Below are 14,567 nucleotides of genomic sequence, written 5' to 3' on the forward strand. Positions count from 1 at the left end.
TGACTTCATCTTTCTTCCAGCCTACCTGAGATGAAAAGGAGAGGAGGGATGGACAGACACACAAGTACAAATCATTTCTTTTGATTAGACAAAGTCTGGTAAAACACTTGTGTCTAATTACACCTCAGAACTGCAGGGAAATCATAACATCTGTGATAATCCCAGCGTTCACTGTTACTGTTGGTGGTAAGAGATCTCATCCTTGCTACAGGACACTTACTTAATTGCCATGCTTGCTAGTAACACATTACTACAATTTTTAAATGTATATGTCATCATCTGCCCTTTATGAGATAATTTCCCTATTCTGGTAGCATTTACAAGCTGTGGGCAAGATAGGAACTTGCTGTACCAGGTGCCATGTGACGCAGTCTGTGACAATTATGGCCTTGAATGTTTTAATTTTTAAATTAGGACAGGCAGAGCAATGGGGCCCAGTAAAGGGAGGAGAGTAGTCACTGTGAGATTGTGTGGTTGTGGCAGAAATTAGCTTATGCACAGTTCAAAGGATTTTGTTTGCAACAAAGCTGCAAAGAAGACAGGAAAGGAAAGGCATCAGGACAGCTCAGGGACCCCTGAGCACAGCTTTAGCTGATGAAAAGCTCTGAGGCTCTGAAGAAATGCAAAGGGGCAATAGAGATCTGAGAAGGTCAGGGATCTGGCACTCTACCCTGAGACACATGGGAGATAAAGAATAATGGACTTTACAGAGAGAAACACTAACCTCCCTTCAAGTTAACTGGAAAGTCAGAGGGGTGCTCAGCTCACAGGTGGGGCAGGCTTGGATGATGTACTGCCAAAATGCAGAGTTTGGTGTGCTGGAGCTCTTACAGTCTGCTGCTGCTGCTACATGAGATGAACACATAGAGGAGCAAAGCAGAGCTTTTGAGAAGTCTAGCAGCATTTCAGCAGCACTGAAGCCACTTCAGGGTCAAGAAGAGATTTCTTCCCTGGTTGCCTCAGTGCTGGCACTTGCAGCTCCCTGCACTGACAGTTGCCATTCACACTTCTAAGTGGAAGTGTTCCCAGTCCCTCGAGTCTGCCTTTGGTAACACCCTTAGCACACATTCTGGTTGATTTTTTGCAGGAATATAATGGTTTATCCTTACAAGTTGTTCTTCTTGGTATCTCAGAGATAGATATGTTTTTGACACATTCCCTTCACTGATGCACTTCTGGGCAGCAAACATAAAGGCAGAAAAATCTGCTGTGCAGAAATTAAATCTCTCTTGTCTAGGTGTGAACCTTGGGAAAGTTCGTTGGTCTTTGGAACACCCAACTAGGAGTCTTGTCCTTTGCACTCTGTGCAGACTTTGGAGTTGTTCTAAATATTAACAGAATAGCAATCACATTACATGACATTTTGCTATTGAGTTTCAATTTCAAAAATTATTTGCTGCATCTTCTGTTTGGAACTAGAAGCACATTCTGCAGTGTTATGGCTATTTATAGTTTGGGATGAAGCAGTACTAAAAGCATTAAAGGCAGACAGAGAAAAACTGGGCTCAAGGGAAACCACCTTAGGAGATTCTTTCTGCAACAGGCAGCTGACCTGTGAGTTGCTCAATCAGAAGATGAGGATGCAAACTTTGGAGTAGTCTGAGATAGACTAGATAAGCAGAGAGATGGACTGGGTATTACCAACACAAACATATCAGGTTCCGGAAACCCTCGGAGCTGGCTGGCCATTGTAGCTGGAAGGGTACTGAGGAGAACTTTAGGACACAAGTAATCACTTGTCTGCTTGTCCTGTTTTCGCGTAAGACCAGTATTGTCTTATGGCTTTTTCCACCTGGGGGGATACAGATGGCTGTTGCTGTGCATGAGTCGACATTCTTCATCACCAGTTGAGCTCCTTGATCAGCAGTGGAGCTGGGGAAGGGCCTTGAAGGGAAGCCGTATGAGGAGTGGCTGAGGTCACTTGACTTGTTTATGCTGGAGGAGGACTGAGCGGAGACTTCATAGCAGTTTATGTCTTCCTCAGGAGGGAAGGCAGAAGGGCAGGCACTGATCTCTCCGGTAACCAGTGACAGGATCTGAGGAAATGGCCTGAAATTGGGTCAGAGGAGGTTTCGGTTGGATTTTGGGATAAAGTTCTTCATCCAGAGGGTGGTTGGACACTGGAACAGGCTCCCCAGGGAAGTGGTCACAGCACCAGCCTGACAGAGTTCAATACGTTTGAACAATGCTCCCAGGCACATGGTGGGATTTTTGGGTTGAGCCGGACTCGATGATCTCTAAGGGTCCCTCTCAACACAGTCCATAATTCTTACGCTAGCACATCAGAACCTGTCGGAGCACAGGACAGGTGTGAAACACTCCAGAGAAGACACATACAGGGCGTTCCTCCTCCATCGAGTTCCCTCATCTTTCGGGCGTGAAACAAAAGCCTGAAAAGAAGACAGGCTAAGCAGGAAAGCCCCGCGCCCGAGCACAGCCCTCCCGGCCGCGGGCTCCCACTGACGCGTCCGTCGTCACTCGGCCCTGCCCCGGCGGGACGGCCCCGCCCCGGCTGAGGCGCCGCCGCCGCCCGGTGTCCGCGGGGCGGCATGAGGAGAGCCGGGGGCGGCTGCCGGGGCCGCCATGTCGCTGCTCTGCGTGCGAGGTGAGCGGGGCGGCGGCGGCGGCGGCGGAGCTGGGGGACACGCCTGGGCAGGGTTTGGCTTTGTCCTGGGTGAAGTGGGTTTCAGCCTCCCTGGAGCGGGGACGGGCGTGCCGGTGGCTCCCGGCTGAGCCGCGGGCGGCCGCGGCCCGGGCCGCCACCTGCACCCCTGGGCGGGAGGTGCCGCATGGCGAGGGAGCAGGTGCGGGTCCCGGAGCGGCGGTCCCGGCCAGGAAAGTCCGGAGCCCCGGGAGCCGTGAGGAGCCGTGGCTGACTTTGGGAGTTGGCTAGGACACGAGTTGAATCGCCCAGTGAACGGCGCGGGCAGGAAGCAGGCTGCTGTCACTCCGTATACTCGCCTTGGAGCGTGCATTGTTATTTCACATACATTCCTAATTACCTCCTCATCCTGCTATCGAGCCTCGTCCGCTTGCTGAACAGGTTGCGGGAAGCCGGCACTTTCTCTGTGCAGTGGATTATAGTGTTGTCTCCGGTTTCCCATTTCTTACTGCTTTGTGCTGAAAAATAATGATAAATCCCTGGGGGAAACCATCTGCCGGGGCTCACGCCACAGGGACGTGTCTCCCTGCACTGAACGTCGTGGTCACAGGGCGTCCCCGAGCGCAGCCGTGCCCTGCGGCTTAAAAGTGTAGTTTTAATGTTCTCAGCTCCTTTGCCAGGAATGATAAAAAAACTGGCACTGCTGGCAGTTCAGCTCTTCTTTCACACACACGGGTTTATTGATAACAGCTCTTTACCCAGCTGTTCGTCACCCTTTTGTGTCAAAATCCTTGTGTCGGTGATGGTGTAAGATGCCCAGCAGAGCATCTCGAGATGCATTGTTTTGGGGAGAGCCCTGTTTTTGGGTAGTGTTTCTGAACTAAGTTTCAGCCCTTTTATTAAACACATGTGTTTATGGGCTTAGGAGAGGTGCACAGGTGCTAAGTTTACCTAAAAATGCTTTTCGTACACTTATGTGCAAACTGTGAAGCGCAGGCTTGTCTAGTCCATTTTGAGGGTTTTGCCAAAATCACTTCATTGAAGCTGAGTCTTATAAGCCAAAGGATGCTTATAATGTGTTACAGGTGTTTTTAAATTATTTTTGGTGGTTCATCCTCAAAATGTTTTCAGAGTGTCCTTTAAAGAAATATGGGGTTTGATGCCACTTGAAGCTGATTTTCTTAAAAATGTATTTACACACCGTTCACAAGGAATAGTGAAAGAACATGAACTGAATGATTGGGTTGCCAAAAGTGTTTTCTCTTTGCAAGGTGTTTATTCTTGATCTGTAGAGTTTTTGGGACAAAAGCATTTCAGGAGCCTGGAGTGATGCACTCTTGTGTTTGATTTATTCTTTGGTTGTGTGAAGAGTTAAAGAAGAAACTTGAGGTGGCTGGTGACTTATGTGTGAAGAATTACTGTGAAAATTGTATCTTCCATTTCCATCTGCTGTGTGAAGATAGTAGAAGACACCAGCATTCATTTAAATAGATGATACTGAGCAACTTTATTATAAGGTTGCAGAATGTAGTCAATTTACTAAACGCCAAGAAACATGTTTGCTAAAATAGGCATGACTGAAAGGATGAGCTGATGAGATCACAAGTAGCAACCATCTAACACTAAGTGGAAGTATGTTGAGGTAGAGCAGTCTGAAAAACAAAACATACTAGGAGCTGAGATAAAAGAACCAGGGCAAGGAGGACACAGCCTTATTAATTGTCACCTTTTTAAAAAAGCCCAATAAATGGCACTTTTCTTGATTCTTTTACCATTTCACTGAAATGAACCAATCTTGTTGAGCTGTTAGTAAGAAAGTTGAAAAAGCTGGGGTTTTTTTCTATTCAAACTGGTGCACATGTAAGACTACATAGTAGTGTGGGGTTGGATGGTGTAGAGCTGAGACTAACAAAGAAAGACAACAGAAACCCCCATGGAATAAACGTAGGTGATTGGTACACTATTAATAGCATCTCCATTGCAGTTTTACAGATAAAGGAAAATGTGGAAAAAGCCGTAAGTGTCAGTGTCACGAGAAGCCTGACAGTCAGAAGGATAGTGTTTTAATTTATTGATTCATTTTACACCCCCCTTGAATTATGCACATTAATAGTATTTTAATGAATTGCTAATCTAAAACAGTGCTCAGTGGTTGTGACCAAACATGTCTGAGTGCTGCCTTTGTTCCTGAAAAACCAGCTACTACACATGGCTTCTTGATGTCGTGTTGAGTGCTACATTTCTTTTACCTTCTTGGAGAACAAATAATTTTGTATGTGTATTTTTTCTTCCCCCTCCCCCTTGTTTATTTGTTTTGATTTGTTGTTTGTTTTTATTTGTCATTGTTTTGTTAAATGACTTTTTTGTTTGTTTCTTTGGTGTATTTTGTTTGTTTTGTTTTAGGTTTTTTTGAGAATCATTGAGCTATATCTGCCATAGAAATAGGAAGCACCTGACAGAAAATCTAAGCTCAGAGGAATTGTGAACCTGGGCTTGTCTGCAGCTGTTCAGGGGACATGTGAAATAAGCCAGTGGTAACAGGCTGTTGTAGGAGCAAATTAGGGGACTCTTTTGAAGCATGAAAATATGCAGTAAGTGTAAGTGAAGTCAAGGAGAAAAGAAATCTTGAATATTACATGATTGAGGCTTTTAGGAGACTTCTTTGTATTTTGATTCCACTGCTTAAGTGCAAGAGAGGTTGCATACACTCCTGTTCAGAGCAGCTGTGTCTGGATTATGTCTGATAATCTTCTCTTGGCATAGTTTGCTTTATTAGTTTGCATTTAGTGTTGTATTTGTGAAAATAGCACATATTAAATAAAACTAATCCCATGGAAGCAGTCTAGTTTTTCACATCAGTCTTGCATTGTTAACTTTCTTGGCTTTTTCTTGTAACTATTGATTTTACCTGACATCTCAACTAGATAAAATTTCTTTTCCTGATCTTTCCTGTTTCCTGACTTGGAGATGGGAATAACTGCTGTCTTAGCACAGCTTGCAGAGGTCATGGCGAAAGGGACCTTGCTGAAGCTGGATCACCCGGTTACTGCCTCTGTTTGTCATTGTCCTGACATATACTTCATGCCTTTTCACTTGCTCACTTTTATTGCATCCTACTTCGTCCCAAGCCCTTGCTATCTCAAGACTGATGGTTCACTCCTAGTTTTTCTCCTCTCTGCTTCATAGCAGCTTAAGCTGTGTCTTTACCGTCACTGTTTTCCAAACTGCTTGACCTACCTGGTCCACCTGATGATTACAATGCCAAAGATGTTGGCAGTGAGATTCTTCCCTCATCCCTGTGCATTGTGCCTGACTTAGTCCCATGAGGGTATAGTGCTTTTGAGTAATGTGGTTTTATCTTGAGGCCTGATACACAGTATCTGTGTGAGATTTGGCTGCCAGTTACGTGGGAGAATGACTTGGGTGAGGTCTAGAATTCCAAGTTGGCTGCTGTGTGAAATGTCGCTGTCTGGAGGTTAGGAATGATATGTTTTTGTTTGCCTAATGTTTATCTTGTGGCTGCTCTGAAGAATTAGAAGTGCTTGTGACATTTTTGCCAAAACAGCTGGAGTGTCGGAATACTATGCAGAGAACCTAACAGTCCATCCCTGTACTGCCAGCAAAATTTGAGTTCCAGGACTGAATTGAACTGTGTTGACATCCAGGTGAAAGAAAGAAAATGGAAATGGATGTTAATGATAACAGAAATGAAAACATGTTCAATCTTATGGAGTACTTAAAAATACCTATACCTACAAGTGTCAGGAATGTCTCTTTAAAGGATTTTCCCCCACCTTGATGTAATGGCCTCAACTTACCTCAGTATTCCGTTTAAGACTGAATGCAGTACCTCCAGCTTTCTGTTGTGACAGTATTCTAAAATGGTTGTAGAACCGAAAAAAAAACCCCTACCCATCTTTTTGTAGATTAAAATGATGAAGAAGAGAATTGGATATTAAAAGTCATAGCAGAAACGCAAGGTTATAACAATAGGGTATTAAAATAACATAATGATTCATTTAGAATTTGCTGTTCGACTATTGCGAACGCCATTTCTCTAGTTGTCCTTAGCCAGGAAGCTGCTAGTGTAGGTAGTGTTGGAACAAAATGAAGTGCATTAGAAATTTGGGTAATAAGACTAAGATAGAAGTGTTCTCTACTAAAAGTGCATTTTTGTGTTGAGAGTTAAGTTTGAGGTTTATAAAGCTGTAATTGCAGAGAACTTCTAAGATTTCTAGCTTTTTCTGTTGTTCGGTGAAATCTGCAAACCATGTTTGGCTTTTGATGCACGGGTGATCATTTGATTTCCTGTTTAAAATCCTTACTCAGCTTTGGGCATTGTTTCTGCAAGTTTCAACAACCAGTGTGGAATCTACTCTTTTTAGGTATTTAGGGAACTATGAACTACTTGAAACCTCCCTATATTTCTCAGTGGGATGAAGGAAAGATACAGAGATGCTTCCTGAATTTGAATAGTTCCTTGTGCTTCCTTCTTGCTCTCATGGTGTGCTCTGAGCTGGCTCTTTCAGTCTGGGATCTGCCAGACCTCATTTGTTAAAGTTGTTTTTAGCATACTCTTTTAATATGCAATAAAGTTCTGCATTTAATCTAAATGCTGAAAGAACCTAATTTCAAACTCTAACGGTCCAATATCTAGTGGCAGCTTACACAGCAGCATTGAAAGTCCAGGCAAATTAAACTGCTTTTTAAAATCCAGGACGTTGTTTCAAGTACTTGAAAGCATGTGAAATGTGTATGTCTGATGGCAAATCATCTTCCTATAAATTTCCTTTGAAATTCCTTCCCGCATATTTTTCTGTGCCTTGTGGTCAGATTTTACTGGGTGTTTTGAAAAATACTTTAATCACTCAGTAAATGCTTCTTCTTGCTGCTCTTCCAAGAGATCTTGAACTGGAGGGATGTGTCTAATAACTCTTTCTCTGTTGCTTTTTCATTCTGATAATTCCCTGTGTAGTCTTACAAACAAAATTGGGGCTGCTTTGAAAGTGTGTAGGGTTTTCACTAAGTCTGCCTTTTTCTTACGTTAGAGGTAACTGGTTAATACCTGGCATTTTCTTGGTGTGGAAGTGTATGTAAGCAGCTTGCTGGTCTTGCCTCTTGTTTGATAGAATGATTTCTGGAGTCAGGAGCTTAAAAGGTTTCTCTTTAGCACTTGAATTTGCTTTTCTTTGCCGCCTTTATTTTCTGACCTTATTGCTAAAGTTTGTGTAGTAGTGAAAATTGCATTTAATATTGTGTTGATCTCATCATTGTTAAATAGAGAACTAAAATCTGCTTTACACGTATTGTTGGTGTGTGCTTATCTGTGCCTGCTTTAACCATGTTTGCCAAGAGCTTTGCTAAAGTGATGTTTTGCTTGTATACTATCACCTGTAAAATTTGGCAGATGCTTTCCATGATACAGATTCCGATTCCGTAGGTATATCCTGGGCATTTGGATCAGCTCTCTTTGCATTTAGCAGGATTTCAGATGGATTTTCTCTTCTCTTAGGTCCTCTTTATACCTGACTAGGCTGCTGTGCATAATTCTGCTTTTATTATTTGCCTTTTGACTGGCTTCTGTGTCCTGGTTTTGTGTAAATGGCAAATGACCAGTTGAGGAGTAAAATATGGCAGGCATTTGGAACAGGAAATACCACTGATCAGGGCCAGCCTCTCAAGTGGCTATCTGTTAATGTTTCACTGGATACCCACCATACTGTGTCGTTTTACACTTTATTGAGACACTGTTCTACCCTAAGTAAGTTGTGTGTCTCAAAAAAGTCTACGTGTGTACAGTATGGATCAGTCTTTCCAGGTTGGTGCTGAATAGTAGGCATCTTATTTTTCCAGAACTTTAACTCCTTAGACATTTCAGACATTTGTGTGGAGTGCTTAGTGATCTGTAGGTACCTGATCTCCTATAGGTGTGCTCTGAGTGTCACCTTGGGTGTCATACTCTGCTTTTTGTGGAGTCTCTTTTCTAATCTCTCTAGATTCATTTAAAACAAAGGTCACCGGGCTACAGACTACTTCACTGACATGCGAGTTGCAGTTTTCTAGACCTTCTGATTTTTAGTACTTGCACGTTGAATATTTGACATTATCTTCACTTGCCATGGGCTGGAAAATACCTGATCTCACAGGTGCTTGCTTCTTCCTGAGCATGGGACAAATGTTTATGGGATGCTTAATGCTTTTTCACCATTAGCAGTTAAATCTGCTGATGAGTTGGGAGGGCAATATCCTTGTTGGTATTTTGTCTCTGTTCAGGTTTTTTGTTAAGTTTACCTCCCTAGCTTTTCTCTGCATTTAAATTCCTACGTCTTGGGCCACACGACCTATGTCAATACAGTTTATTTCTTGTATTTTAACATGGCTTCATAGTTCTTTGAGGTGGAGTGGAATTCAGCTGTCCTTCTTGCTTGAGGATTTGTGTCTTTTTGGTCCCCTGGAAAATACCTAATAAATGGTTCCTGAATCTGATTATGACAGTTTTGATTCATATTTATTCTTCTCAGTCAATTGGTAGTAATTACTTCCAACTTTATGAAATTAACTCTCTCTGGAATGTCCCTTGTGTATTGATAGAGATTGTTTTTTGACAGCTCATGTGGTATTTGATTTGATTTGGTCACAGTTATTGCAGGTAACTATTAAATAATTGTTTTGTAGAAGAAGACTGGAGTGGTGATCCAAAAAAGTTCTGCTGCTTAAAAGTTATTGAGTTGGAATGCTGTTTGCAAGTTTGGAAAGAACTGAAGAAATACTGGCAGGCATATGAGCTCTTCAGCATTTCTCTGTTTAACTGTCTTTATATGAGTAATGCTGTCTTCTGTGATGAGCAGACTTCAGCTAAATACATTCTGAAATATATTATGTGCATCTATATGTCTATTTCAGCTGGGAATAAAGCTTCAAGTCTAATCCAGATTAAAAAAAAAAGTTAAACTAAGAAATCTCTGGTTGATAATTTCGTGAAAAGATGCAAATGTGACTTGCTTGGTGCATTGTGAACAGCTAAGACATCTCTTTCACCAGGTTTTCAAAACAGATTTCTTACTGTCCTTTAAAGTTATTTTTCCCATTATGAATGTTGAATAATTGAATAATTACACTTCAAAATAGCAAAGTGTTGAGCACCTACAGGTCTTAGCAGTCTTTCTCTTCTTGTGTAGTGTGGAGTGCAAGAGACCAGCTGTGGCTGGAGGATCAGGTTAGATGATGATAAGTCCTCAGCATGGAATTCTTTTGACTGATACTGGTTGAACTTATTAAGCCCTGTATTATGTCCTGGATTCATGTCCTGCTGTTGTGGAAAGTGGCAAGGAATCAGAGCGCAGTACTGGCAGGTATACTTCCTCTCTGATGGCTAGGTGTGTGCATCCTAAAAATGAAAGGGAGTGCTGCCAACTAATGGTTGTGACTTTGTTTATGTTCCCTCTGGCATACTGCTCTCTAGTGCATGTTCATCCTTTTGTCAGATGAGCTGGGGTGGGATTTGGACAGAACTGTATGGGAGGTGGGTCCATGCATTCAACATGGAAGAATATACTGGGAGAAGTTCAGTTCATGGAAAAAAATTAAATTTGGGCAGTGTCAGGTATGAATAAATGTTGCCTGCATTGTTTGCAGGATTTACTTTTGCTGCCCACACTTAAATTTGTAAAAATCTTAAAATTGCTGGACAGGGTGCATGGGGTGAGAACTTTGTTAAAGGAATTAAAAATCCTGATTTTGTTCCCTTTTGTATTGCCTGCATCTGGGGAGCCAGAGCATTAAAAAAATATATGGAAGGTATGGTGTTTCAGTGGTTTTATGCTGACCTCAATTTCTTGATGCTCTTCCCTGCAGTTGAACATAGTGTATAAATGGAAAGTAAATTGGACTGGAATGACTTGTCTGATGAAGGATAAGAGGAGGTGTCTTTTTCAAAATAATCTCTAGCCTAAAAGTGAGTTTTAGGCGAGTTTGAAAAGAAATTTGGCTTCAAGCCTTGACCGTGTCCCTTTAAGGAATACTGGTTTTAACCTTATTACTTAAAGCTCTTGTGACTTAACTCTCTTAAATCTTTACAACCTAAATGCTCTGCTAAACAGGCTCCAACATTCCCACCATGGAGACCTAATTATTAGGTATAAAATAACTGCAGAATTATATTTCTGAGTATTGGCATACTTTTATTTTCTCTGCTCAGGCCAATGTAGTAATACTCAACTTTAAAAACACCATTAAAAATAAAAATAGCATGCTTTTTTCCCTTCACTTTTGGGTTGCTGCTCTGTTCAGACGAAATCTGCACCATATAACGAACCTGCTGTTGTCTTTGTTGGCATCTGCTGAAAGGATTTTGGATTTGGAGCTAAGTGTGCTGGCCCATGAAAGCCTTCACTTTTTCTGAGCTGTTGTGGCAGCACAATGCTGCAGTCTATATGCCAGGGATTCAGGCGTGCTTGGATAAGGCAAAGGGAACTGTGAAGGAACTGCATCACCTGGAATCTGTACTGAAGGATATGTAGGGCTTTTGTCCAGTGTCATTACCAAACTCCGTTTTTCCCAATCCTTAAGTACTGGAAGGGCAAGGAGTACAACTTCTATAATAGCTTCTCCAATCTAAGGAAAGGCCCACCAACTTCTGCTGTTCTGATGCTAAAGGTAGTAAACCACTTCAGCATAAAAAGCAGAAATTTGTCACATATGATAATCAATATAAAGCTGATGAATGTATAAATACTGAATTTCTAGACAGAAACCTATTACAGATGTTTTCTTTTCCTAAAGACTTGCATAAACTTCAGAACAGGTTTTCAGAAAATGTCCAGGGACTTCAGATTTTCAGTACCTGTGATTATTCACTTGTAGTTATCACACACTCTCCTGTTCCAACAACCTCAGTCCTTTGCAAACAAAGTCCTTGTGGAGTGTTACGGCTGCAATTACAGACTGGAGAGCTACAAACCCTTGTTGTGGAAATCTTCAGTAATTGTTTCTTCCTATAGGCTATAGGGCCAGGAGTGCCAGACATATGGTGCGCCAAGGTACTTTATCAGCTTTGTGTGAGGAAGGAATTTGACTGCTGAGTAAACTATTACACACATTGTAGAAAATCATTGTTCTTCTTTTGTTCCCCTTCCAAATTTCATGTGTTCCCCTTCATCAAGATTTCTTTAAAGGCAAGCAGGTGGTGTTCTTCAGGAAATTGTTTGGCCTCTTCATGCTTCATGTGGCTTGTCTTTGAGAGTCAGAGAGGTCATAAATTACAAGAAAACTGTGATTGCCTTTGTTTTTGGATTTGGGATTTCTAACCTTACTAAAATCATAACGCCACTTTGTCAATAAAGTCATGGTTTCAAATGCAATTCACCATATTTTGTGGTTCAGACATCCCCCAACCCTGAGCTCCTGATCTGAACCTAAACTTGTAGTGGGTGACTTGAATTTGGCATGCAGCATAGATATGGATTGGTAGGGAGGGAAAAATGGACATGAAACAGTAGTTTTATCTCAGTCTTTCCTACCTGGTATAACTTGCTGCATGTGCAGAATTTTATTAGATTTTGACCTATCAAATTAAGTAAGAGGAGTCTGTGTATGCTCCATTTTAGTAGGAGATTTTTTGAGATTAACTGCTTAGAAACTCCATACTTATAAGGCCGGAATGGGTTGTTGTAATCATCTAATATGACCCTCTGCAGTACATAGTATTTTTTAAATATAACCACCTAGAGCCTAACAGAAAAAGATCAGATTCTGAACGAGAATTGATGAAGGATTTTCTACGGTTCTTGGCAGCTTTATGTTGATTATCATATGTGATGAATTTCTGCTTTTTATGCTGAAGTGGTTTACTAGCTTCAGCATCAGAACATCAAAATCTGGTGTGCCTTTCCTTAAGTTGGAGAAGCTATTATGAAATTTGTACTCCTTGACCTTTTAAGGATTGGGAAAACGAAGTTTGGTAATGTCTGTTACTTGAGTTGGGGTAAGTCAATGTTGTATTATGAGTAATCTGACAAGTGTTTACGTATTTTTCCATGGTTAAAAAGAAGTCAAGACTCACCATGATGTATTAAATCACTTTCTTTTTTGTTACACATATGTTACACTTTTGCTAGGTGGGAAGAGTGTGGTTTAGTGGAGCTTGACCGATAGACCTTTTACTTCTGTTGTAAACTTGAGTTTGAAGTTACTGTTCTGTATAAACCTGACACTTCAGTCAAATATGTAGAAAAGTGTTCAGGCTGTATTGGAGGAGAGTAGCACGTGACAGAAGTTTGAATATATATGAGTTAACCCTGTGCACGCTCCAGGGAGCCTGCATTGTATATTTCTTTTCCTTCACAGAATATCTAGGAAGAGCTGATGCTGCAGATGAAATGGGGGTTACCCGATACAGAAATTACAACTGCTGAAGTTATATGAAGTAAACAATGTAAAACATTGGAATTAGTAGTGTTGAGTTAGTTTTCCTAGAAGGTGCAAACGCATTTGTGTTATAAAGCAAAATGGGAAGCTTGTGGCTAAAGTGGTGGGAAGGGGGCTGTTAGTTTAGGACTCAGAACTAGCCCCCAAAAGTTTAGCAGGAGTCATGATGAGTGGGGGTTATGAGGGAAACAGAGATGTCGGAAGGGCTGTCCTACTCTAGAAAGAGAGGAATAGCGGTGACTGGGAAAATTCCACTGTGGTTTGGTGATGCAAAATTGTAAAGCAGCATTAGTGTGGATAAAAGAGAACCAGCTGGGCTGAAATTGCTTTGGGAAGAGCTGATAAGAGATTTTGCTGTGATAGCACAAGAGATCTACTGCACGTAGTCCAGGATTTAAATGTGGGTAAAAATCTCGTAACATGGTTAGAGCAAAGTATTTCTGGGTATTCTCATTGTGAAAGGCTGACTCCCCACATCAGAGAATATATGCTGTTGGTCATGGCTGGGGTACAGGGAGCTGTGTTATCTGACAATTTCACTTTAGTCAGGCGGTGACTAAAGCCATAAAATTGATGGAGTGAACTGTAGATGTGATTTTGAGAGGCACATAAGATGCTTCAGGGAAGTTGGACATGGAAGTGAACTTGGCTTGAATGATCACAACTGAAACTAAGTTAAGGTAAACAGATGAACATGTAGGTTAGCAATTGTTTAGCCTCCAGGGAAGCTGAAGAAGCTTTTTGGTGAATTGAGGAGGTTGGATACAGAGGAGGGCATGAAATTCAGGGAAGCTACAGGGGTAAATATTAGCATCTCAAATAACAGAAAAAGCTCCACCTAGGAAATTACCCCAGAGCTGATGATTCACCTGTTCATTACGTCAGGATATGGTAAGCAAACAGAGAACCTCTGAGAGGTGTGGGCAAAAAAACAGTTCATAAAGGAAGATCTGTGTTGAGGATCAGGAAGTCCAGTGCTAAGGCAGGGGCTTCCACCTCAGCAAACAAGGTGGCATCGTGAAAATGGTAATAAAACAGGTAACAGAAGGTGCTATGGTCACACAGAAAGATGAAACAGCCAGCCTCCACCGGGCGAGGAATCAGACTTCTGTGCATGGGGACAGAGACTTGTGTAAAGATGGGCTGGGTATGGTCTCCTATGAAACGGAAAACAATGCACAAGGGTAGGAGGAAAAAATTTATTATCCTGCATTTGAGTCTGGTAGTCTGTATCCCAGAGTGCTGAAACATGCAACATTTAAAATCTGAACTCTGCCAGCAAAAGTTTAACTATGGCTGCAAACAAGCAGTGGCATTGCCTAACTAGAGAGGAATAGACCTTGTTTTTGTGGATAGGCAGGAAGATAAAGGAGATGAGTGATAAATGTGGGTAAATACGGATCTTGACTTCAACAGCAGGCAGAACCATGACAATATGGAAAGTTTAAAATAAATTGTTAGGAGAGAATAATAAAAATTTTATACATAAGTGGAAGCAATATGGAAGGGTATGAAATGTGTATGGTATGAAATGTGACAT

The 14,567-nt window shown here is 41.7% G+C and overlaps 1 protein-coding gene across 2 annotated transcripts in view; it reads left to right on the top strand.

Moving 5' to 3' along the window:
* The first annotated feature begins 2,504 nt into the window (after positions 1 to 2,504).
* Positions 2,505 to 14,567, top strand: part of UNC13B (unc-13 homolog B) — a 215,302-nt gene continuing 203,239 nt past the window's right edge. For both annotated transcript variants that reach the window (XM_066180967.1, XM_066180969.1), the window contains exon 1: positions 2,505 to 2,605. In XM_066180967.1, coding sequence (XP_066037064.1) covers positions 2,584 to 2,605 — 22 coding nt within the window. In that variant the 5' untranslated portion in view covers positions 2,505 to 2,583. The remainder of the gene's footprint in view (positions 2,606 to 14,567) is intronic.

The sequence above is a fragment of the Chamaea fasciata genome, unplaced genomic scaffold, assembly GCF_029207755.1.
Source record: "Chamaea fasciata isolate MVZ Bird 193981 ecotype frontalis unplaced genomic scaffold, bChaFas1.0.hap1 SCAF_4, whole genome shotgun sequence".
In the NCBI taxonomy this organism is placed as follows: domain Eukaryota; kingdom Metazoa; phylum Chordata; class Aves; order Passeriformes; family Sylviidae; genus Chamaea; species Chamaea fasciata.